The 26006-nt window shown below is 41.6% G+C and overlaps 1 protein-coding gene across 1 annotated transcript; it reads left to right on the plus strand.

Moving 5' to 3' along the window:
• Positions 1–791: 791 nt before the first annotated feature.
• Positions 792–25223, plus strand: LOC119721914 (dynein regulatory complex protein 11-like). The gene is given in 18 exon segments (XM_038191865.1): positions 792–947; positions 2947–3091; positions 4533–4715; positions 5370–5534; positions 7311–7404; positions 7407–7450; positions 9917–9988; positions 12256–12464; positions 14133–14217; positions 15318–15458; positions 16456–16531; positions 16690–16838; positions 17537–17691; positions 19211–19401; positions 19775–20058; positions 21402–21579; positions 22296–22534; positions 25035–25223. Coding segments are annotated over 18 exon segments (2556 nt in total). The 5' UTR covers positions 792–936; the 3' UTR covers positions 25170–25223.
• Positions 25224–26006: the final 783 nt, after the last annotated feature.

Here is a 26006-nt window from a genome sequence, read left to right on the forward strand (position 1 = left end):
GGTCAGAATCTGGAAATGAAGACGTAGTCTTGTTTTACATTGTACGTGGGCGCTTAATATATATTTAACTGAAGTGTTCAGAGCAATCACTATTTAAAGTTGACTTAATTTCGTTCGGATTGAATTTTTCGCGTTTAGAAAAAAACCTTTATGCCTATTGCTTTGGTCATTTGATTTTTTTAAAATTATATTATTTGACGATTTCTCAAGAAATGCTACCCAAAGTTGACCATTACTGGACGAAATTTCAGCTCAATACAGCAGGTATCTACTTCTTGAGTTATTGTGGGAACAACGAGTGTATTTTTTCCAGTAGCCATCATGACTTCAGTCAGGCAGTGACAAAATACTTGGTGGCGGTGATCACTTTTTGTGTGGCGTACCCTTTATTGACAGTTGACAAAAGTGTTTGGGTAAAATGCCTTTGCAAAATAGTGAGACAAGCCCAAATTTTAATTTAATTAAACGGATATTTTTTTCTCCTCCAAAACGAATGTTGCTCCGTCAGGCTGTTTCTTGCTCTAAGGCTCCATGAATCGGATCATGTATTTTCCGTGTTTAAAATTTGGTCCTGTTATTTTTATTGATTGAATTTCTCATGTAATTCAATCTCCTTATGTTACCCATCATGACCAATTACTGGACGAAATTCAATTCAATACAACATGTATTTCCTGAGTTCGGAACAATGTTTTTTTTTCAGTAGACATTGATTTCAGTCAGGCAGTTTTTTCCTGAGTGGACAACACGGCGGCAAATATGCTGTAGCGCCCTCTATCGGCAACGTTAATGATGGTAAATAAGTTCACTATGGAAACAAGTTACACACGATATCGATATCGCGAACTTGTCGGCATTAAATCTGGTCATAAAAACGGGAATGGCCACTTTTTATTTTATATTTTCTTCGACTAAATAGAGAAATACAAGATCAGAATGTCTCACGGGTAAGTTTGATACATAAAAAAAATGCTTTTATGAACTGAAAACTGGTAGAATTAGCCTACGTGTAAACGAGCGAGGTTTGTGATCGTCATCGTGTGTGGTGTACGGATTGGGGGATTGGCATTAAATGACACTTGACAGGGCGACGGGCGGTGTGCGTGAACTGAAGGCCTAGGCCTACAGCATGTACAGTACTGTCTGGTCCAAGTTACACAGGCCTAACTGACACAGGCTTAACTTAGTGCTTTTTATTTTAGGTTTTAAGTTTCTCCATAATGTTGCAACCTGACGCTACTTCAGCGGTTGTGTACAAAGTCAATGGAGAGTCAAGAAATCCAACAAAAATTGTTTCCTAAAAAGTAAAAAAGTAAAATTGGAAATGTTTCTCAGTCCCATGTCTATTCATCATTTTTGTAGTGACTGACCTTCATTGAGATGATATAGGGCCTATTAAGAAAAAAGCAGCGTCAGGTTGCAACATTCCTTCCTTGTGCTTCGGAGAGAAAGTCTTCAGAAAAAATTCGGATGCAGTCTCTTCCAATACTAAACCGACAAACTCGTCGTAGGTTTCGCGCAGGAAAACAACTTTAATTGATATGCTGAATATGTTCTTTATTGCTATTTATACTATATAAAGCTACTTTTAATGTTCAAAAGCCTTAATACAAAATTTTAGTATGACCAACACCAACAGTTGTTGGCTACTTGAAAATAATTTTTTTTTTTTAAAAGCCCTGTACTCCTCCTTTGTTTTCAAAAACCTGGACGCTAAACATTTTTTTTTACTGTGCTTTCATAAATGCTAGAGAATGTCAGTTCATGAAAACTAATTGCGTAATGAACAATTTCGGTTTCATGAACTGACACTTGGAAGTGCGCGCGCACATCGGACACTGAGGCGTTATAGAACAATTTTCGTTTTCACAAACTGACACAAGCATGTTGCGGCAATACAGGTTCGCAGTGCGCACAATGCTGTGCCGCACTGTGCTGGTGTCAGCTTGTGAAAACGAAAAAAAAAAAAACGGTTCTGTAAAATACGCGCGTGCCAGGCACTTACGTGCAACTGAGTGTCAGTTCGTGGTGTTGGTGACAATTTTATGTTAGACCGGAGTGATGGTTTAACTTTTGAGATCCTTTTGTAGGGAAAAAAAAACCTTTTAACTTTTGAGCACGGAGGAATGTTGACTCATTTTTGGAAACGGCCTTATTTTATTTTCTTTTTTCTTCAAAATGACAGCATGCCAGAAGGAATAATTTCACAGAGAGTTGAGTGCAATTACTTTCTTTAAAGATATAGTCCATCATTTGTAATTTGTGCATTTTGTTCGTTTGAAGCAACAAAAGTGTTCAAAATCTAATGAAGGATACTGAACAACTAACCTGATGAAGTTTCAGCTCAGCTTCAGCTGTATATTCCGGGAAAAAAACAGCATTCTAGGATCTCAATTTCAAATCAAAAGTTGCTGAATCACGTTTTGAATTGCGGTATACACGATGTCGCACACTGATCCGACGAATTATAGCAACCGCACGCGCCTGTGCGTCGTGCCAATTTTTGCGCGTGCTGCGCCGAATAACAAAATGAACTACTAATTTAAATTTTCCTACGGTGCGTCTTAAGACGCACCGTTGGAAAGGCCTTCTTTCGTTGATTACTTCAAAATGAAAGCTTGCCAGAAAGAATCATTTCACAGGGAGTTTAGTCCCCTTACCATCTTTCAACCAAGTATGTTTTCAACAATAATATGCCAGTTACTTTTTCGGATGGCTGCAAATGATGGAATATAGCTTTAACCAAGTGTGCTTTTCAACAGTTAATTTTGTCAGTTACTTTTTGGAAAGCTGCAAATTCCTCAATGGAATGACCTACTCTACCTCTATGAATTCCTGGTAGAACTTGACATGAAAGGTGTTTCCTTTCATACAAGACGCACACAGTAAAGGATCGGCTTTTTAACATCTCCATGTCTTCCCTCTATCTCCATTGTCCCACACCAGATATTACCAGCATCAGTGGACTAATGCTCAGGAGAGCCTTACAGAGCTCCTGGGCACAGAGCTCCCACCTGAGCCGACTAAACCGGAGAAGGATCGCCTGACGGCCTTCCAGAACATTGCCACCTTGTACATCAAGTACTTGCAGGTAATTTGGTGGACATGTATAGGAACATGGTCTTGGTCCAGCGGGGGAGTGTGGCCTAGTGGTTAGGGTTTGTGACTCATAAGCATATAACGGTGACATTACTAGTCTCATTTTGTGTGTACGTATTTTTTATGTTACATGTAATTGTTCCAAGTATTGAATTTGGATCCGTAATGTTTGAGCAGCACCACTTGCACATTGTCATGTGGTATTGTTCATGATCCACCAAGATGCCGTTGTACTTTGCACTTTTAATGACTCCATGTACGTGTAGGCCTATGGGAATTTCGTTTCATTTTAAGTCGGTGCTGTCAGCCTAAATTATTCGTTTATTCTGAACTAGAAGTAAAATTTGATAACTTTATGGTGGGAAAGTTGATTATTTTGACTGCACTAGAATACGCGGCACTTATTGTTTTTCAACAACCGAACTGAACAGTTCAGTTAGATGGGTGGCTTGTGCGTAAAGCGCTCGCCTCTCACCAAAGTGACCACGGTTCGAATCCTGGCCGCGGATCACATGTGAGTAGAGTTGTGCGTTGGTTCTCTCCTGTGCTACGAGGGTTTTTCCTCGGGGCCCTCCGGTTTTCCTCCCTCCGGAAAAATCAAACACTTTCGATCTCAGGCTGTGCTCCATGGTCATATATGGGTCCATGTGGCCGGCAGCCATAGGCGCCTTTACGTGCCAGCGGCCCGACCACATTGTAGCTGCGTCCTTCGCAAATCAGCATACCAGCTGCGAGTAAGGATGATTAGCCTCCCAAATTATTATTATATTGGTTCGGATCATTTTGGAGTGTTATGTTTGGCAAACAGTTCAGCTGCAGCACTCATGCAATGTCCCGATCTGTCCGGAACTGTGTACTCCATCTTTATGACTGGTTTAACAGTGCCCTGGGGTGGTTTTGAATGCCCTATCATAATGGTCCTAGTGTGCCCCTATTCCCTCGTGCCTGCAAGAGATCAAACGAGAAACCTATTTCCCTCAGCCTATAGGCCTAATTCGGGCGATTCACAATGCAGTGCGCCACCAAGAGTTTGCCATGAAGAGTCCATTTTTCAAGTTTACGGTCGACAAAACATGGCCCATTTTAAATGAGCGTCAGTAGACAACTTGAGCTTTTTTGATATAGATTTGGGCATGGCGTTCTGCCGCCTTACAAAAAACACCATATTGATAAAAAGTAAAACAAATGGGCAAACATATACTTGAATCATTCACTTACAAAAATACTGACCGAAAAAACGAACAATTTCAAATGTCCCGCACTGTGAATTTGTTGACCATCTCCCACAATGTACTGGGAAAAATTATTTCTCCATGGCAAACACTTGATGGCGCACTGTATTGTGAATCGCCCGAATTGACCTCGGGGTTCATAGAGTTGCACTAGTGACCTCTTTGCCAGTCAATATGTGTGTACTATTACCCTCCTTGCAGATTTTCCAACGGTTGGAGCAGTGCTACGATCAGATTGTGCACCCCCAGAAGCGCCGGGTGTTGCGGCATGTCTTGGATGGGGTCATGGGTCGCCTGCTGGAGCTCAAGAACGAGATGGTCCTGCTGGAGTTCTCCGAGTTCCATTACTTTGACGACATCCTGTCTGATCTCAAACTTACACCGGTGAGTTGAACATGCTGAATGAGGGCAAAGCATAGCCATTGTTTACATGATACTTAGGCCCGTCACAAGGGGGGGGGGGGGGGGGAGGGGGAGGGGGGAGGTGGCAGCCCCTGGTGAGCAACTTGCCCTCCCCATAGGCAAAAACCATAGGTGTAAAAATCTACAGTTGTATTTTTACTCATGGTGTGCCCACTAGCTGGCACTGTTGGCTGAGTCGAATTGTTTTAAATCGTACCTTAAATCAGAATCCGGGACATGTTCTAATTCAGCCGATTGCAGCTATGTTATGTCATGCACTGAACCGACGAATAATAGCAACTGCATGCATTAGTCAATGTTTGTGCGCAGCCATTCATGGACTTGGCGCATTACAAACCAACTACTAACGGAAATTTCCAAAAATGCGTCACTTGACGCATCTTTGGAAATGGCCTTCCTTTGTTGTTTTCTTCCAAATGACAGCATGCCAGAAAGAATAATTTCACAGGGAGATTAGTGCCATTACCATCTTTTAAACAAGTAAACTTTCAAGAATAATTTTGTCACATTACTTTTTGGATAGCTGCAAATAATCTGCTCTACATTTCAGTATATCGTAACTAATTTAAAATGACCATTAATGTTTCATTGGTTTTTGTTACACTTTTTTTCCAGAATGACATTGAGATACCCGTACCTAAATACTTCCTGAACGAGCGCTCCAAGATCCTGCAGGAACGGGAGAAACTACTGGGCCAAATCCTGGCCAAGATGGGGCCTCCCGAGGAGAAGAAAGAAGAGGTTACCATGACAACCGATGAGGCATCTAGACTCATCCAGGTAAGGAAAAAGGAACTCTATTTAATTAGTCAATATTTGGCATTCGGCCAGGAGAGTCTTTTGACTTCTCTCGAGCAGTGTTGAATCTGAGTTCATCAGAGGTATAGGTCAAATAAAATCACCAGTCCTTTCGTAGGTCGAGTTACAAGTAACATGGAATGAACAATATGGTCAGAAATAAAACACGAGTCTGTGGAACAAAGAGGTGATGGGGGGGGGGACGCAAGAATCTGCCCCCCCCCCCCCGTGATTATAAAATGGTTTCTCCCTAGCACCTAAAATAATGTTAAACTTAATTTAATTTTCTCCAAAGTGCAGGCAGCTTGATAATATCAATAACATGACCTGACAAGAACACTTAATTTAGATGTTTTGTATTGCCAAATGCTTTTGCTATTTTTTACTCTTTTAAACATCACAGCACACCAGATTGACATTAGTCACGGTGTCCACTTAACGTAGTGATGGTGTCCACCTATTAGTGATAAACCTACTTCTCCACAAGTTTTTTTCCGCAGTTTGATTTTAGTAAGAAATGGATACCTTGACAAGACTACAAGAAGCCCACAATTTTGCCTTGTTTGATACTTGCAGAAGAATGCACAAGTGGAAAGTCATGGACACCATGTAACCAACGTTAACAGTCCAAAAATACCATTAGGCCTATATTCTGCCTTGCAGTGGAAAAAATATTTGGCCTATTATCTATTCAGTGTTGGTTTTCACTTAAAGGGATGTTTCTCCCAACAATTTAAGAGAAAACTAACACCATGCAGCTTTCATTTTGCTTCAGATCTCTAATGTCCTACTTTTGGTTGCCAATATTGTGACCTTACACAAAAACAGAAAGAACAAAAACCCTAACTCTTTCTGACTACAGTTGAACGTCACTATACCGAACACCGCTATACCGAACATTCGGCTATACCGAACATCGTCCTTGGCTCCCGACTTTTGTGTACAGAACGAACCGAACATTGTTTTTTGTCGTTGAAAACCTTCAACAGAAGAGCGAGAAGTGGCTTTTATTTCCCCAAGGCATAGAAGGGGAAAGCCACCCATCGATGTAGGTAGTAAGCTCAAAACTGTGTAATTACATAATTCAATAGTCGGCATGTGTTCGAAGTAAACTACCAGGGCGTGCAGGGTGAAGTTATGAAGGGTGCCATTTATTGAAAAATGAGTACCGGAGCACTGGCAGCTTAAAATCGCTATACCGAGCAATCGCTATTACGAGCAATTTCTGTGGATCCCGCGATGTTCGATAGCAGTGTTCCACTGTATAGTATAAAAGCTGGTCGTAATTGTTTTTGAATGACTTTTGGTAGCAGATCCTTTTATGTGGGGCGCTGTGGTCCAATGGTTACGGTGTTCGACTCGTGTGCCGTGGTGCATGGGTTCAAATCCTGACCGTGGGAACATGGTGCTTGTGCTCTTAAGCAAGGCACTTCATTATTGCTTCGTCCTTCGGATGGGACGTAAAGCCATAGGTCCCGTGTGTTGTGTAATGCACGTTAAAGAACCCAGTAACACTATTCGCTAAGAGAAGGGGTTTGCCCCGGTGTTTCTGGCAGTGGCTGCAATATGTGCCCCAGCACCTTGTCAACCCTTAACGGTGCTACGTAATGGGTCTCATATTTCTCATATTGAGGGCCTCCATGGAAAGCAGTGCCCTGCACTGATCGGAGCTACTCTCACTAAAGATGACATAAATAAAATCAGTGCGAAGGGTAAATGTACCGTACCCATAATGCTTTCTCCGTTTCCTGTCCGTAGGTGCATGAGAGGGCTCGTCAGGGTCGTCTGAGGGCCAAGTTTATGCGAGAGATCCGCCTGCAAGAGGAGCGGGAGAGAATGGCAGCCAATCGGGGGCCCCGACGGTGGACGCTGACGCAGCGGCCGTCAGGATACAGAAGGTATTCAAAGACTTTCCGCTAGTTTTGAGTTTCACTCCGAAATATGTAAATATTGAAAAACTGCTATTTGCCAAGTTATTCTCTTTGGAATTAGATTATGAGAAAAAAGAAAACAAACAAATCAGTTCAGTTTTTAGTAATTTAATAATTACTGTTATTGTGGACAAGAGTTTTTGCGTGATTATTGGCTTTGTTTAATGTTTTCCTTAAGATTATTTTGTTGGCCTTTTTTGTCAGTTCAGTCACTTAATTTTAAGGGATCTTCTGTTAGTGATTGCATAATTGATATGAATGGCGTCTCGGACCACTCCGTTATCAATTGTAAACTTCACTTTGTTAAACCTCAGCCTATTATCCTGGCAGCGAAATTCCGTAACTTTCGCAACATTGATCATGATGCTTTTGCTCGTGACTTGTCGAACTGTCTCCGTGATGTCACCTGTGAGGGTGATGTCGACACGATCGTTGAAGCATTTAACTCTGCAGTTAACCATGCGCTCGACCTCCATGCACCTGTTTCAACTTCAAAACCTAAGCCCAAACGCATCAAACCAAAGTGGTACAACAACGACGTGGATGACGCGCGATGCAGACGCCGTCGCGCAGAACGCAAGTGGCGAAAGTCTAGACTCGCCACTGACCGTACAACCTACGAACAATGCAAATGCAAACTTGCTGAAGTCCTCATTAAAGCCAAATCAGATTTTTATAGAGATTCGCTGATGGGTCCACCCCCAAGGAAATCTTCCGCATTGTCAATGACCTCACTGGCAAACCCCGGTCAATGCCGTCGATTCAGGACTCACCGGTAGTTCTTGCTAACAATTTCTGCAAAGTTTTCACCGACAAAATTACGACTATCCGAGCTCACTTGGATGACCTACAAGTAGATTTAACTTCACCTGCTGACACACAAGCATGTCCCCCCAACATTCACTTCGCTCATTTCCAGCCGATCCCTGACGAATACCTCCTTAAAGTCATCAATAGTTCAACGGCCAAATCGTGTCATCTTGACATAATTCCAGCTTGGACAATCAAACAGCACATGGCCACATTTCTACCGAAGCTGACTGAGATCGTCAATACCTCACTGACATCCGGGGTTTTCCCAGACTCATTCAAGATGGCTGTCATTACTCCAATCCTAAAAAAGCCGTCTCTCAATAAAGAAGACCTCAAGAATTACCGCCCTGTTTCTAATCTCCAGTACCTAGCCAAGCTAATGGAAAAAGTCGCCTGTAAACAACTATCCGCATACATCGATGGGCACCAGCTTGCAGAACCCCTACAATCCGCCTACAGACTAAACCACAGTACCGAAACTGCTCTGCTTTGCGTACAAAACGACATCCTCAGAGCAATAGACAAAAACAACGCCGTTTTCATGGTCATGCTGGACCTTTCAGCCGCCTTCGATACCCTAGACCACGACACACTACTACAACGGTTCCATGACAGATTTGGTATAACTGGCACAGCACTCGACTGGTTCAAGTCATACTTCGATAACCGCAGGAGTCGGGTTATCTTACCTGATGGTGCCACTTCTGATGAAGCCGCTCTTCGTTTCGGAGTACCTCAAGGATCTGTCATAGGCCCACAAGCCTTTACAATGTACCTGGCCCCCATCGGCGACGTTCTTCGTCAGCACGACGTCAAATTTCACCTGTATGCTGACGACATCCAAATCTACGTTGAATTTGACCCACAAACCCCTAACGATGCAGAACTGGGGCTGTTCAAGCTCTCTAAGTGCATCATCGCATCATTCTATTGCTGGGCTCTCTTGTCTGAGCGCCGTGGCCTGGGCCTGGCAGTGGTTTCAGTTCCATTTGGTTTTCCATTATTTTATCCTTGTCATTGTTGTATTTTTGGGTCATTTTCTGAGCGCTTTGTAACCCTAGGAAAAGGCGCTTTATAAATGTTATTATTATTATTATTATTAGAAAAATCCGCCCTAAAGGCTTTGGCTTTACAGAATAAAAGCGCAGAGTTGAGGGAAGACTGCCTCTAACATGAGTAACGTGAGTTACCATGGAATTGCCCAGATATAGAGCAACAAATTTGAAGCAGACACATTTTATTATTCACACTGTTTCATCCATATTTGGGTGGCATGGGTGGCTTGTGCGTAAAGCGCTCGCCTCTCACCAAGGTGACCACGGTTCGAATCCTGGCCGCGGATCACATGTGAGTAGAGTTGTGCGTTGGTTCTCTCCTGTGCCACGAGGGTTTTTCTCCGGGCCCTCCGGTTTTCCTCCCTCCGGAAAAATCAAACACTTTCGATCTCAGGCTGTGCTCCGTGGTCATATATGGGTCGATGTAGCCGGCAGCCATAGGCGCCTTTACGTGCCAGCGGCCCGACCAAGTTGTAGCCGCGTCCTTCGCAATTCAGCATACCAGCTGCGAGTAAGGATGATTAGCCTCCCAAATTATTATCATTATTGTATTTTTGGCCTGCAGATTTGGAAAGGTTTTGCCGTACGCAAACGAGTGCGCCGGGAACGAGAGGAAGAAATGATGTTCATAGGAATGGTGAGTTAATCCTCAGCAAGCGTTCAATTTTGTCTAATTAGTATGTTGATTTTCCTCACTTTGTGATTTGACTTGTGATTTGAACGGATTACAATTTCAAGGGCCCATGCAATGTAATATTTTTAGTGCGATCCTTGAAAACACACCTTTGAGTCCCATTTAAACCAGCTGACCCCGGCAAGCTTGGTGGTCGAGTGGTAAGTCATCTGCACTAGTGTGACTCAAGATAATGAAACAAAATACTTAAATTACTCGTTCCACAAGATCAAGAAGATAATGCAATAATAATTTACAGTAAATCTAGACTGATTAAGGTTAAGAATAATTCGAAACTGAAAATAAGCGGGAACATGCTCACATGAATCTGTGCTTCAAAAGAGCAACACTTACAAGCAGAATAATTGAGAAAATTACATGTTCTACATAACTGTTCATGATAAATTAACTATGAAATGTAAAATCTAAAAGTACAAAATATTTACCTGGAAAACGGAAAAAAGGAAAGCAAATTATGACATGGTCTTTCCTTGTCTCCAGTCAGCATTGCAGTGATGCTAACAAGGGTCCCGTTCACTACGGCTATTGTGATTGGCCGTTAGTGATTTAAATAATAATGAAACAAATTTAAATAAGAAAACAGTGTTTTGGGAGAAACTACAAAATTATGAGGGGACCATTTTTAGGCTGGTGACACTAGTAAACAGGAGGTTGTGGGTTCGAGTCCCACCCGAGTACATGTAGTTTGTATCTTTGTTTCACAATCACGCAGTATACAGTGCTCTGACCATGATGCTTGTGGGGTGATGTTCCTTTCAGAACGCATCACCTTACTATTTTAACAATAGAAAAACATCACCCCAGAAGAGGATCTTTAGAAAAAGGGATAAAAGGAACACAATGCTATTACCCCACAATTCCGTCTGGCTGGAATGTCTGTTCATAAAAATAAGTGAAGGGCAAAACCCTATTTCATGTACATACATGTCTATTGAGTCTATTGGGTTGGGATTTACTTGTGATCGGACTGATGATGTTTTTGTGATATACCGGTATGACAAGTATTCATGGGCGTCGCCAGGATTTTTTCTAGAGGGGGGCAAAGTACATTCCCCCCCCCCAAAAAAAATCCCTATAATTTCCAGCATTTTACAGATTTATCATTTTTTCGAGGGTGGGCAGGGACATTTGCCCCCCCCCCCCCCCACCAATAAATTAAAGGGACACTGGGTCCTGGAACAGCCCAACTGGGCCACAAAACGCGCTTTGGACGAGATGATGTTAATCGAAAAGAACATTTAAAAGTAGGATATAAACATCCACACAACTATCCTTTAAAAACTCTTGTGTCTTTTTGTTATTCCTGTATTATGCGTGCGGAAACGAATTTCTGGGTCCACTTTTGCGACCCCATAGATTCGAGCTGTTTGGATGCTAGGTTTGATTTCATTCGTAAAGTGTTCGCCTTTTGCGGACATTGAAGAAACCATATTTTTTGCATTGGTGATTGGTCACTGCTGTTCCCGAGACACACAACGTGTATATCGTACACTGAGAACAACACGAAAAACATATTCGTACTCGGTCGTGTCCGATGTAAGCAACCAGGTTTTTTTCCCATCTTTTCTCGGGAACGGTAAGACATTAGGTTGGTGTCCTTTCAACCAGATGTTTGAAATAGGCTAAGTAAACAATCCAAAACATGAAATTTTCTTGGATTTCAGGACCTAGTGCCCCTTTAAAGCTATAGTCCATCATTTGCAGCCATCCGAAAAGTAACTGGCGTAATTATTGTTGAAAAACAAACTTGGTTGAAAGATAGTAAGGGAACTAAACTCCCTGTGAAATTATTCCTTCTGGGAAGCTGTCATTTTGAAGTAATCAACGAAAGAAGGCATTTCAAACGGTGATTCTTAAGAAGCACCGTAGGAAAATTTAAATTAGTAGTTCGTTTTGTTATTCAGCGCAGCGTGCACAAGTATTGGAACGATGCACACGCGCGCGCGGTTGTTATAATTCGTCGGATCAGTACGCTACGTCACGTATAGCTGCAATTCAAAACATGATTCGGTAACTTTTGATTTGAAATTGAGATCTTAGAATGCTGTTTTTCTCGGAATGTACAGCTGAAGCTTAGCTGAAAGTTCATCAGGTTAGTTGCTCAGTATCCTTCATTAGATTTTGAACCCTTTTGTTGCTTCAAACGAACAAAATGCACAAATTACAAATGATGGACTATAGCTTTAACAACATGACGTCTTTTTTTTCAGAACCCACCGCCGCCTCCGAGCAACCCCAAGTTAGCCCCAACTTCCTTAGCCGAACGCACCGAGTCAAACCGGCGGGTGACACAGACGGAGCACGAGCGAGAATTCCAACATGCACTGGTCACCATCAAGGATAAACTGAGAGAAGTCGAGGGACCAGACATGAAGGAGAACATGCAGGACCAAATCCGACAGTGGTTTCTAGAGTGCAGGTACAATAACAATTTTGTGCACAACTCTATGGGAATGTCCATAGAGGTACCGTTCCCTGTAATTATTATAACACAGCGATTTAAAGAGGTTGTGGAATGCTGAAAGTCATTTTGTTTTTTATATTTTTTTATTGTAGAGTAGACCCATATATATCAAAATGACAAAGTCCCATTCTTTTGTAAGGTGCGTTTATATGTTTATAAAACTGAAATTCATCGAGTAATTTGTTGGTCGGCGAGCACATAATTGAAATCAACAGTCGTCGGGTTCTTTGTAAAATGAGAAAAATCGTGACGTAATAAACAGGACTCGTTTATACTACGCTGCATCGGGAGTCCTGTTTATTACGTCGCGATTAACTATGTTTTGTTGGCTGCCCCCAACAACGACTTTTACACAAATTGCACGTGCGGGTCGAAACAGGACCTGAAAAACAGCTCTCAAAAGTACCTTTTGTACTCATTTCATGACAGACAAAATAGTCGATTTTATTTCACCACACCTTAGGCTACATATACCCGAAAAATGACGGAAATATATGTCTTCGAGCATTCCACAACCTCTTTAATAGATCACATAGACATATTTAATTTAATTTAGCTGCATTATGAAGTGATCAAAACAGCCAGCAAAAGTGGGAAATATTCAACGTTGGTCTCCTCTTGCTCTTCACCAAATTGGATTACTTTCTCCTAACAGGTTTTCATTTGAGCGATCCCCGTTTGCTATTTCCTGGGTTTTTAGCATTGCTAATGTTGCTAGCATCGTGACTTTGGGCGTGATCCCTGGCTACATGACATATGGGTTTATGGCTTCTGACTAGCGCCCCTTGAACTAAGACATTGACAAAATGGGGAACTGCCAACATAGGGCTGGATAGCTCAGTTGGTAGAGCACCGGAACAGCAATCCAGAGGTCATAGGTTCAAGCCCAATAATCAATTTCTTTGTTGAACTTTAAACTTCATTTAATTGAAATGTTTCATTGTAAAAAGACTTGTTTTGTCTAGTTTGGGCATCAGCAACCCTCAAGAAAAGATTTAACTTTAGGTCACTTTTTTGTGACTGTATGGCTTGCATACATGTAGTTAGGAGTCTAGAAACCAGTTGAACCAATACCAATGCCTGGCTTGGAATTACATGCACACTTGCACAGCACATGCATTGCACATCTGAAAGTTTGTTTCTTTCACTATGTGTGTGGGACATCGACCAATGAAAGAGTTGTGTTACGCTCATGAATATGTATTAGGCCAAAAAAAAAAAAAAAGTCTGTCTCTGGTCAGCGCGTGCTTCGATTTTAATCATGCGCGTCAATCTTTTTTTTTTTTTAAATGTTTCGCGGTAGCTCCAACAGCGCCCTCTATTGCCGCACCTCCTCAATTTTTTTTACCAAAGAGCACCAATTAAGGAATGGGAAATTGCACCGAGGCAAATGATCGAGAGCACCAAGGCAAATTATGGAGGACACCAATGTACATGAGGACACCAAAAAAGCAAAATAGTACCCCACCTTGTCTGTACAATCCAAGCTTAAAGAAAAAAAAAAAGAAAAAAAAAAAAAAAAGCCGCGTCAATTCCGAAACTTTGGTCTGACCAGAGACCGAATATTTTTTTTTTTTTGCCTTAGATTGAATAATTTATTTTGGTTTGTGTGTCCTCTGACAGAGATGCCACGGGTAAATTCCCGGATTATCCCGCTGAGGATGAAGGAGGATCAGCGGCCATCTTCAAAGAGAAGGATCCAGCTGAGGTCAGTAGAATAACAACATAAACAGTTCAATCAGGCCAAGAAAAAAACTCAAAGTCTACGTCTGTTTGCAAAACAGATCATAGGGCTCATCCGCATCAATATTTTTAAGCTTTGGCAGGAGATTCTACAAGTCACTTGGTGGTCGGTCGGTCGGTCTGTCTGTCTGTCCCAAAAAATTGACCAAAAGTACTGTGCTCCATATGTGCCATCGGCGATGCATTTTTTCGGCATCGCATTTTTAAGCTCTGGCAGGGATCGTTTTGATCGATTTCATGCTAGACTTCATGTAAGACTTCGTGCAACATGGCCAGAGCGTATTGTGCACTCGCACTTGTTTTATTGTCTATTTGGTGGTGATCGGATCACAGATATAATGTCAAATTTTATACGTAGAAAACAAAATCAATACTAGGTTTTGCCCTTCACGACGTATAAACACTGTGTACTCACTGTGTTACCTCTTGAGTGAAAGTTGAAGGGAAAACAATTACTTTTCAGTTACTGTTTGGATAGCTGCAAATGATATACTCTACCTCTGCCCTAAGCTGTTACATGTATACACGTAAAGGTAGTTCTGCTTTTAAAAAAAAAAATTCCTTGATAAAATGTTAAGTAAGATTTGAGGCTTTGCATGGTGGAGATACTAAATAATGAAAGGTTTGCGGAAACACCATGTGCGAATAATTTCTCAACTAAGAGAATGGTTCTGAAAAGAACCAGAGGTATAAACTCGACGTTCCGGTCAGTATGCTCTGACCGTCTTCAGGAGAGTGCCTAAACTCTAAGAAAGTACACACTTAAGTAGCAAAAGCGAAATTGATGAAGTGTGATCGATTTCGATTTCAATCGATTTTGCTTTTGCTACTTAAGTGTTTACTTTCTTAGAGTTTAGGCACTCTCCTGAAGACGGTCAGAGCATACTGACCGGAACGTCGAGTTTATACCTCTGGTTCTTTTCAGAACCATTCTCTTAGTTGAGAAATTATTCGCACATGGTGTTTCCGCGAACCTTTCATTGTTTTGATAAAATGTTTGTACAAAGAATGTGTTGAAGAGAGTCAGAATTAATGATTACATTCTTTTTCCTTCACTTTTTTAAGGTTGAAGCAGAGTTGCGGGAAAAAGAAGACGACAAGGGCAAAGGGAAGAAGGGAAAGAAAGATAAGAAGGAGAAAAAGAAGGACAAGAAGAAGGATAAGAAGGGCAAGAAAGGAAAGAAGGGCAAAGGAGGCGATGATGAGGTCAGCATTCTAATATATTCAAATTTTATGCAAATTTATTAGACAAATCTAGCATTTCGGTTTTTTTTCCTTAATGATAGCTATTAATTTTTTTTAACTTCAGTTAATAATTGATGCTGACCGCCATTGTGTGCAATTTTTGCTAAAGATTAAAGGGAATGTACAACATTTGCTTTTGCTACAATTTTCAAAAAAACTTGGATTCGGAGGAATAGTATGTTATAGCAAATATTGTTGAACTAACTTGCTTCACGTTTTGGGTTCGTAGATGCTGAAAAATCCAAGAAAACCAACCATGTTCTTGTAGTCTGGTTCCCTGACCACACTTAAGATGAAACGGAACAATTTATAGACTTTGGGGAATTGTAAGGTCAGAGAATCAGTCTAGCAGGCTTGTACCCCTTCACAGGTGTGTAATCAATTGCAAATTAGAAAATGTGGAATAACTAGATATGAAAAATTAGGAGCAGTTTTTGAGAGAACAAAAACCCAGTTTTCTCCAACGCTGGTCGACCGAACAGCGTTGGAAAAATAGAAGTTTTCTTGAAAATGTCAGCACACCAGGAGCCACGATTTTACAGGATGCTTTGGACTGTCATTCCCTAACAATCCAGTAAGATATTTCGTGATAATTTGATCATTTCGTTTTTTTGATGTATGCAAATGTTGTATCTTCCCTTTAAGGATGTACGTTGAACTCTACTTCTGTTATACACTTTACAATGCTTATTATCATTCAGTAGTAGTTAGCATGTTCATTGTATTGAATGCATAATGTAAAAAAATGTAGGGTCTTTGAAAAAAAAATAATCGCATACATTTGAAAGAGAAATGAAATCATTAGGATATGGGTGAACCTCAGCTTAGAGCAACACAATATCACAAAAGTTACATCTTTAAAACATGAAATGACATGAGAATAAAATGTCGAGCCAAACATAAATAAAGAAATTGGGAAACTGTTTTTGAGATAAGTCAACTTTGTATAATCCTGCAGGAAGAAGAGGAAGGCTTCAAGCTTCAGCCGTCAAACTTCCTTGGAACGGTTTCTGACTCGACCAAATCATATGAAAGTAGGTATCAGTTCTGTGATCTCACGGTAGCACTTTATGTAAATTGCTAGAGTGCCAACTCCTCATGCCCTCACTTTTCAAACATGTCCTGGTGCAGACATTTAAAAGGACCCATGAAATAAAAATAAAATGTTTATTGAATTGTTTTTTTCTTTCAGCTGTCTGGAAGGAACGGAACGAGGAGCATAATTTCAGCCAGAAACACGACTCGGAGCTGATTAAAGAGGAAAAGAGAGTTGAAGTTGAGGTAGAGATCAGAACCCAGGTGGATGAGCTGATGAGACAGGAGCTCAAGAACCTCAAGCTGGTGGGTAGACTGTCCATGGGCAAGGCATTTTATTGTGATTGCTTCTGTATACCCTAGAGGTGTTATTGATGGAAGCTTAGAGCACACAGGATAATGCAGTTCTTGTTTGGCTCCACTCTATTGATTAGGAGTAATAGTCCACTTTTGGTGGAGACTGTCCATAGGCAACATATTTTACCATAATCACTTCTATACACACTATTAAAGAAAAGGATGTAGATGCCTGTATTAGTGGAATCGTTGTTGAGGTTTGGTTGATGGTGGCAGTTCTTGTTAAGGTCCACTCCGTAGGTAATAAGTAAGTTTGCAAAGCCTGTTAATTAGGGAATAACAGTGTGAGGACCCGGTCTTCATTGCGTGACAATGACTGGGTTGGGGGATGGCCGCTGTTTACTCGCCCAACCCGGTCATTATCACGCAATGAAGATCAGGTCCTCACACTGTTATTCCCATTAATATCATTTTAACAAAATAAACTTTAAAATGCTCCCAATTTGTAACTTTTCTTTCGGTTCATGTTCAGGGGCTATATTTTAGCTTAAATGCGTTGTTATCATCACCCAAGTGCTGTCTATCATGTTAATGTGTGGTGGAGTGTAGCTGACCTGAAAATAAAATTGGCATTCTGTGAGGAAAGTCAGAAAAATAGAGGAAATATTCTTGTAGCTTACACTCTCTTGTTTTTCCTTGGTAAACAGGCTGTCGACCGTGACAAGGGCAAAGGAAAGAAGGGCAAGAAGGGGAAAAAGAGCGGCAAGAAAAGTGGCAAGAAGAAGAAGAAGAAGAAGAGCGGCAAGAAGAGTGGCAAAAAGGGCAAAAAGGGGAAGAAGGAGAAGGATCTGACACCAGACAGGTAAGGACCCTGAGCTCTTGTTTATATTGGCCATACAAGTAATAAGGGGCAAACCTGTGTTAACAGGAACGGAGTGCCCATCTCTCTTTTGTTAGCGATTTGGCCAGAGACTCACATGCTGCTCTGGGGGGATCGCCACACCTCCTCCACAGCGAGTCTGTTACCTTCCCAGCATTGAATAATGCCAGTACCAATTTAACACCTGGGTTGAGAGGAGTAATTGAGGTAAAGCGCCTTGCTCAAGGGCACAACACGCATGGCCATGGCAGGGCTCGAACCCACAACCTCACGATCATGAATCATGTGCTCCACCGCTAGACCACACGTGCCCACGAGCAACACATCAACCGTCAATTGCCCAAAACACTGATTCAACTAACCGACTAAATTGATATTGCTTCGGAATCACAGTCAGTATTCAAATTGGCAAAGCATGCTGACTTTCCATTGGATATTGCCAATATTCTAAACTATTATGGCCAAGGGGCCGGATTGCAGCCTATACTCAATGGTATTTTCATTCATTGATTATTAGGAATACTACTCTACAATTCGTCGGCTGCACCACGAACCGACGTATCGCATTTTTTTGTGTTTCGAGAAAAACCGATTTAAAGTTGGTCATTTTTTTGTAGGCCCATTCCATATACTCCCTGTGTAAGAATTCAAGCTGTTTCGTTTTTGCTATTAAATTATAGATTGAACTTTATTGTATGCAATCCATGTGCATCTGAGTTGCTTAGTTTTTGAGAAATTCAGTTCTAAAGTTATTCGTCACTTCGTGAAACAGATTTTTATCATGTTTATCGTATGTCATACAACGCGCTTAATAGTGGCCGTGTGCCAGATACGGAGATTATACGTCGGTTCGTAAAACGCTAAATTCCAATTTTTCATGTCGACGCTGCTTTGTGACGTCATAGCACTATGGGAATTAGCGTGTGAAGCGGCGTATCGGGATACGCCACTTCGTGGTGCAGCATTTTTCATTTTTTAGAGATACACCACACAGTCTTATTAGCGTTCTTAGTTAATTAGAACTCCGATCGGAATAAAACTTTCTGAGAATGACCACTTTGATGAAATAATAACGTTAATGACAAAAACTCGATTTGGCAAAAAATCGAGATACGCCGGTTCGTGGTGCGACCGACGAATTTCATAGTAGGGAAAACTGCTCAACAATTAATGCTTTGTGCGTGTGGCGTGTGCTGCGCGATGTGGCACAAAACGCAGTGCTGCCAGAAAAAAGTGTTTAAAACCGGTCGGTGTTTTATCACCGGTTTAAAACCATCCATGTGATAAAATCCATGTGGCTCTCGACCAACAGGAATACGTGAACTGTCTGAGGTATTTATGAAGAGAAGTTATTAATAGTTATCAAAATATAGGGTCTAGTATTCTTTTATTGTTTTTCCATTTGAATAATTGTCTTTATAACGTTGCATGCATGTATCCAACCTCAGTTCGTCTCATGAAAATTTATCCTATCAAATGTTTTTCTTGTAATTCTTCACAGGACTATCGAGTCTCTATATGAAGAGCTAGTGCAAGAGGGCATCATTGTACGCACTCCCAAGTTTGGTTTGAAGGACTATCTGGGTGAATACAGCTACCTGGGCACGACACTGCGACAGAATAACATAGAGCCCATGCCATCACTGTCTGATGTCAGACAACTGGTGGCGCTCTACGGTGTTCTTCCACTCGGTATGAATTTTTCAGTGTTTAGTCAAGTTTATCACAAGTTCCCACTAGTCCACTACAAGTCCTTCCCCTAAGGTCCATCCCAGGTCTATCACAAGTCCATCACAAGTCCATCACAAGTCCATCACAAGTCCATCACAAGTCCATCACTAGTCCATCACAAGTCCATCACAAGTCCATCACAAGTCCATTACAAGTCCATTACAAGTCCATCACAAGTCCATCACAAGTCCATCACAAGTTCATCACAAGTCCATTCACAAATTTTTTGTAATGAACTGTCGTTTTGTTGGCGACTTGAGGCTCATTTTGTGATTGGGTCACAAATAAATGTGTCATTCTAAAATTCCAAATTCTTTGTTAACAAATTTCTCAGGCTCACAGTCGGTCCACGAGAAGGCCCCACCGGTCAAATCCATGTTGTTGGCTGGTCCCCGTGGTACCGGTAAACGCAGCCTGGTCAACGCCATCTGCACGGAGACCGGGGCAAACCTGTTTGACTTAACGGCCACCAACATTGCGGGCAAGTACCCAGGCAAGAGTGGCTTGCAGATGCTGATCCACCTGGTCTTGAAGGTGGGCCGCAACTTGCAGCCATCGGTGGTGTATATGGGCGACGCGGAGAGGACTTGGCTCAAGAAAGTTCCCAAGACAGATAAGGTCAGGGTTGTTTTTGCGTACATCTCAAAAGCAATGTTTGTTGTCAGTCGACATGTTTATCCTTTAGTAAAATGTTTGTTCCTAATCAAAATTTACTGCGATTCAAAGTTGCTACATGTACATGTCTTTTTTTGGCCAGTGTTAAAAGAGAAACTCTTAAAGATATAGTCCATCATTTGTAATTTGTGCATTTTGTTCGTTTGAAGCAACAAAAGTGTTCAAAATCTAATGAAGGATACTGAACAACTAACCTGATGAAGTTTCAGCTCAGCTTCAGCAGTATATTCCGATGAAAACGGCATTTTAGGATCTCAATTTCAAATCAAAAGTTGCTGAATCATGTTTTGAATTGGGCCTGAATTCAGCATCCGAGACGCGTTCTCACTAAGCCGATTGCAGCTATACGCAATGTCGCGCACTGATCCGACGAATTATAGCAACCGCGCGCGCGTGTGCATCGTGCCAATGCTTGCACGCGCTTCACCGAATAACAAAACGAACAACTAATTTAAATTTTCCTACGGTGTGTCTTAAGACGCACTGTTGGAAAGGCCTTCTTTCGTTGATTGCTTCAAAATGACAGCTTGCCAGAAAGAATAATTTCACAGGGAGTTTAGTCCCCTTACTATCTTTCAACCAAGTATGTTTTTCAACAATAGTTACGCCAGTTACTTTTCGAATGGCTGCAAATGATGGACTATAGCTTTAAACACTACTGAATTCAAAACTATACCCACTTTTTTTTTTCCAATGAAGCAATAGAAGGAGAGAAGTAGACGGCTGTTGCAAACTGCTTACTGACTTGAGAAATGTGGAATATACATGTGGCCCTGAGATGTAATGAATACTACTAATAATATTTGAGTCTTATAAAGCGCACATATTTACCAACAATTAGGTACTCAAGGCGCTGGTAATTAAGTCTATTTGTAAAGACAGGTAAACAAAATTTTTGTGAAATGTGAGGCCCATTATGTAGCACATTTATCAAGGGTATACAAAGTGCTGCGGCGCTATTGCAGCCACTGCCAGAAACACCGGGGTAAACCCCTTCTCTTAGCGATAAGTGTTACTGAGTTCTTACACCTGCATTACACAACACACGAGACCTACGGCTTTACGTCCCATCCGAAGGACGAAGCAATTATGGTAAAGTGCCTTGCTCAAGAGCACAAGCACCATGTTCCTCGGTCAGGATACGAACCCATATGTACCAGGGCACACAAGTCGAACGCCATAACCATTGGACCACAGCACCCCACTAAATTGACTTTGCACTTTGTTTACTTCTAAAGGATCGATTCAAAAGTAATCGTTGCTTATATTTTGCAATCAATTTGCAGTCGGACCCCAAGCGACTCAAGAAGGAGATCCCCAAGCTCTTGAAGCTGCTGAAGCCCGAGGATCGCATCCTGTTAGTCGGCACCTCCCGGGCGCCTTACGAGTGCGAGATGAAGGGATTAACAGGGGCATTCCAGAAGATTATCCTAATCCCGAGGCCTGACTACGCCTCTAGACACTGTAAGTTAAACTTGGATGGTAGTAACGTAAAGTCTGTCATGAGCGAATGTGGCGTTTATCTCTGGTTTCCTTGGAATGAAATGAATGGGAACATCTCAATTGCCCCTGAATGGGATTCCAGTCCATCGCAGGTTACTCCCCAGCTAATAATACCCGTACCCATTCATACTCTGGTGTGGGGAGTGGCAAGTGGGAGTAAAGTGGCTTGCCCATGGACACAACATATGGCAAACGGCTGGATTTGAATCCCTGACCCTCTGATCATGAGTCACAGACCCTAACCAGTAGGCCACATTCCCCCAAAATTTTGATGGGATAAGTATTAGGGGACAATGCAAAGCTAAACAGGCCGTATGTAACTCGAGGTTTACCTGGAGGTTTACCAGGAGGTTTACCTGGAGGTTTACCTGGAGGTTTACCTGGAGGTTTACCTTGAGATTTTACAAGTCTACACGTGCTGGTTTGTGCATGTATGGTGAGAAGTATTCCTGACAAATTTTATGCCAAGTCTACACCAACTTGTAGATGCAAGCATCAGGTGCCGTCAACAATGCATTCAAAAGTCCATCCCAGTGGCCCCTTCTAACTCTCTTTTTGGAAGTGTTCGTGAGAGAGCACTTTGTGCACAGAGTGCATTTCGCAAATACATACGGGTGTAATTCATAACTTTTCTAAAGATGTAATTTCTTATAATTTCCCTCTGCATTGTCCAACAGTGCTGTGGCGCAATCTGATCCTGAACAACAGTGGCATCTTGACCAACACGCTGGACGTCAGCTCCCTGGCCAAAGTGACCGACGGCTACACGCAGAAGCACATCCTGACGTCCTGCCAGCAGGTCTTGACCGACCGTCGCGTGGCGCAGCTCAACAAGAGAGCGCTGGTTGCTGCCGAGTTCATCCCTCCGCTGGCCCGGATCGATCCCATCTACAAAGAGGAAGAAGAGGCCTTCAAGGTGAATAAATGAAATGCCTCTTTTGAATTTTGTCGTTTTCGAAATTCTTACACTTTGACAGAGTTGTAGTCAGTTCCATCACAAGTCCAATCTCACGTAATCAATAGTTGAATTACATGTCAGACCACACCTTCTGTTTGTACCGAGATCTTGCCATTCCACAGCAGCGCATGTCTGTGGAATAGTCTCCTGTTGAACATCCTTTCTAGCATATCTCTAAGCTTACTCAAATTATTCCCAAACCACAGCCGAGAGTTGTCATCAAGCCAAGAAGATCATACATGAGATGTAGCAAGTACTTCATTCAATTCAATTCAATTCAATTCAAAGGCAACATTTACTTCCATACTTTCCACAAATAAGTCAAACTAAGTTTTCAAATAAAAAGAAGGTACTTGTATAGATTAAATAAATAATAATACAACAATGTAGTACGACGACTAAATATATTAAATTAGGGTGAAGAGTATGGGGCTGTTCATATAAACCGAAGCTTGTAGAGAACAGCCTTGCACATAAGCGGACAACACAGGACAGTTTACACAGGCAATAGGAATAAACACAAAAACAGTCAAAGGAAAACTAAAGACAAAACAAAACAAAACAAAACACGAGACGGGACACTAAAAACCGAGACAAATTGAATAGTTGCGATGAGGATAAGTTAAATAAAAGAGACGATGAATTGTATGAAAAGAAGAGATGTGGCTATGGAGAGTGGCTGAGTAGGGAAAGCTATGTTACATATTGTGATAGGAGCGCCTTTCTGGACGAGGATTAAAACAGCCCACGGACGTCATTGTTCTGATTTCGTTTTCAATGGTGTTCCACAAACAGGGACCATAGAAACGGAGAGTAGAACTAGAATAGAGGGTGCGGGTAAATGGGACGTATAAATTGTGGCGGGATTTAGTTGAATAATCGTGTGTGCTTTGGACTCTTCTCGTACTTGCTACATCTCATGGAAGGATGCCTTTGTCTCAGTTCATATGAAAAGTTTGCCACACGACTTGAGACGGGATTATTTGCGATGAACTCCAGTAAACTTGCAAGAAATTGGCTCCAACTTTTTCTACAACCAGAACTCATGATTTCCTTCCATTTGATTGTAAACGAGTGTAGACCATCCACTTGTGATGTCACGCGGACAGGCAACCATCACGCAAAACAACCACCTCAGCGTATACTTTCATCGGATTCTGTTTGTTGGTTAGGTTGTCTGTTAACAAGATAACTCAAAAACTTATAGACGGATTTGCATTAAAATATTTGTAGGGGTTGTCCTTGGAACAAGTACAAATCGATTAGATTTTGGAAGTGATCCGGATCTGGGTCTGGATCCAGGATTTTTTTTAAGGATTCTCTACCATTTATGCGAGTATTTCATTTGGGTGCACTGACGATATGGCGGGGAATAGTTCAGCCTTGGCGGAGTATTGCGCTCTCCGAGTGCTTTCTAGTTTTTCCTGCTTTTAACACCAACACTTTCAAACCACCTGTATTTTAAGTGTTAAACATGCATTGTATGAAGAAACAGTTCTGCACCCGATTTCACGAAGCGCTGCGACGCGTCGCAACTCAAGTTAGGACGTGTAACACGTCACAACTCGCGACGCGTCGTATCGTCCATTTCACGAAAGTTGCGATGTGTTGAACGTGTTGTAAGCTCCTTGACAACGGCTTAAAACACGTCGCAAGTTACGACGTGTCTAGTGGTCATCGCAAAATACGAAGAGTCCCTTTCTAAGCCAGTTTGATACCATTAAACATTACAAAAACGAGATTATAATACCGAAGCAATGTGTGTAAAGTTGTAAATAGAAAATTCATTGAATAATTGTGAATTAGACTGGAATATTGCAGTTGAAATTTCAAAGTAGCTACAAATGTATACAGTCCACTGAGAGCTTGTTTTCCTTCAAAATTGCATCGCACGGCCACCATTTTGTTTTACGTTTTAACAAATTTCTAGCTGAGATCCGACGATTCTTTGTTGAGTATAAGACGACTATTTACTGTCCGCTGACTTTATACATAAAACAGTCACCGAGTTGTGCTATAAATACACCTACGACGCGTCGCACTTACGACGTGTTTCGTGAAATGGATCGCTGGGCGCATGGCAGCTGTGACGCATCGTAGAAATACGACGCGTCGCATCGCTGCGATGCATCGTAAGTTACGAAGAGTTTGATGAAATTGGGTGCTGATAGTTGGCATCGCGTAACCAAAAGATGTTTCGATGCCTCTTCTAGTATCTGGCTCATTAGTGTGACGTCATCTCAAATCAACCATGCGTACTTCACACGGTGTAGCATAGCACAAATGCACCTCCAGCATTTATCTAAGGAGCACTAGTAATCAGTGGTGCACACGCATGAATGACGTTTTTACTTTCGAACCGGATAGCACCATGAGAGCATATCTATACGGCTGTGTGCACATTCTTCTGCTAATTATTTTATTGTTCTGTCTGGTTTGTTCTTTCTTCCCCCTACAGACTTGGTATGGTAAGACGCCGCTGGGCAAGAAGCGGGCCAAAGCAGCCGAGGGTGGGGACGAGGATGACGGCAAGGGCAAGAAGGGCAAAGGAAAGAAGGGCAAGAAGGGAAAGAAGGGCAAGAAAAAGAAGTGAGGGTCGTCAAATCAGAATTCCTTAAAGACATGTTTACAGGGTGGGTGGGGGGGGGGGGAGTTATTGCCAAATGGTTTTGGTTAAAGCAGATCCAGAGGGCACTAGGCCTTTTTTCAAAAGTCATTATAAATTTATCAGACCTGAAAATAATGTTGTTATACCAGAAATTCATTTTAATCCAAGCTAATATATTAAGGCTCAACCATACTCTGCTCAAAATTGAAAGCAACTGCAAATATTATGTGAGATCGCGGCAAGCTTTAGCACAGATTGAACATATTTCAAATTTTGCCATGAAGGTTTTGTGACTCAACTTTGCTTAGAATTTTCATGTGTGTATAACTGACCTTAATACCAGGGGTTTTTTTAATACAATTTTTTCAAACTGGTTTCTAAAATATTCATAGAAATGATTTCATATCCAATTGGGTTGATACAAATCCGACAGAACACATCCGTTCTTTTTTCTTCAGACAAATATGGTAAACGGTCAGAATATCCGATGTTCCACCGTAATTCTATCCTCTGCAATATTCAGGCTTTACTTTGTAAGATTTCTGTTCCAAAGTGCAGTATTAACGGCCTCTTTTTAACCAAGTAAGCCCAAAGTTTGTATATTTAGTTATAATTTGTCCAACTTTTGAAACCGAGTCTGTTATCCACTGGATCTGAGCCTGGCGTACCGTGTTACACTGTAAATATGTTTTGTGAATGTTCAGGTTGGGTTTTGTACATAGACACAATGCTTGTATGTAAAAATCTACAATGACTAATCAATCTAGTGCCTAAAACGATATTCCGTCCGCATTTTTAGTAAATTTTGTTTAATACTCTTCC

The sequence above is a fragment of the Patiria miniata genome, unplaced genomic scaffold, assembly GCF_015706575.1.
Source record: "Patiria miniata isolate m_02_andy unplaced genomic scaffold, ASM1570657v1 HiC_scaffold_14, whole genome shotgun sequence".
NCBI classification, from domain to species: Eukaryota; Metazoa; Echinodermata; class Asteroidea; order Valvatida; family Asterinidae; genus Patiria; species Patiria miniata.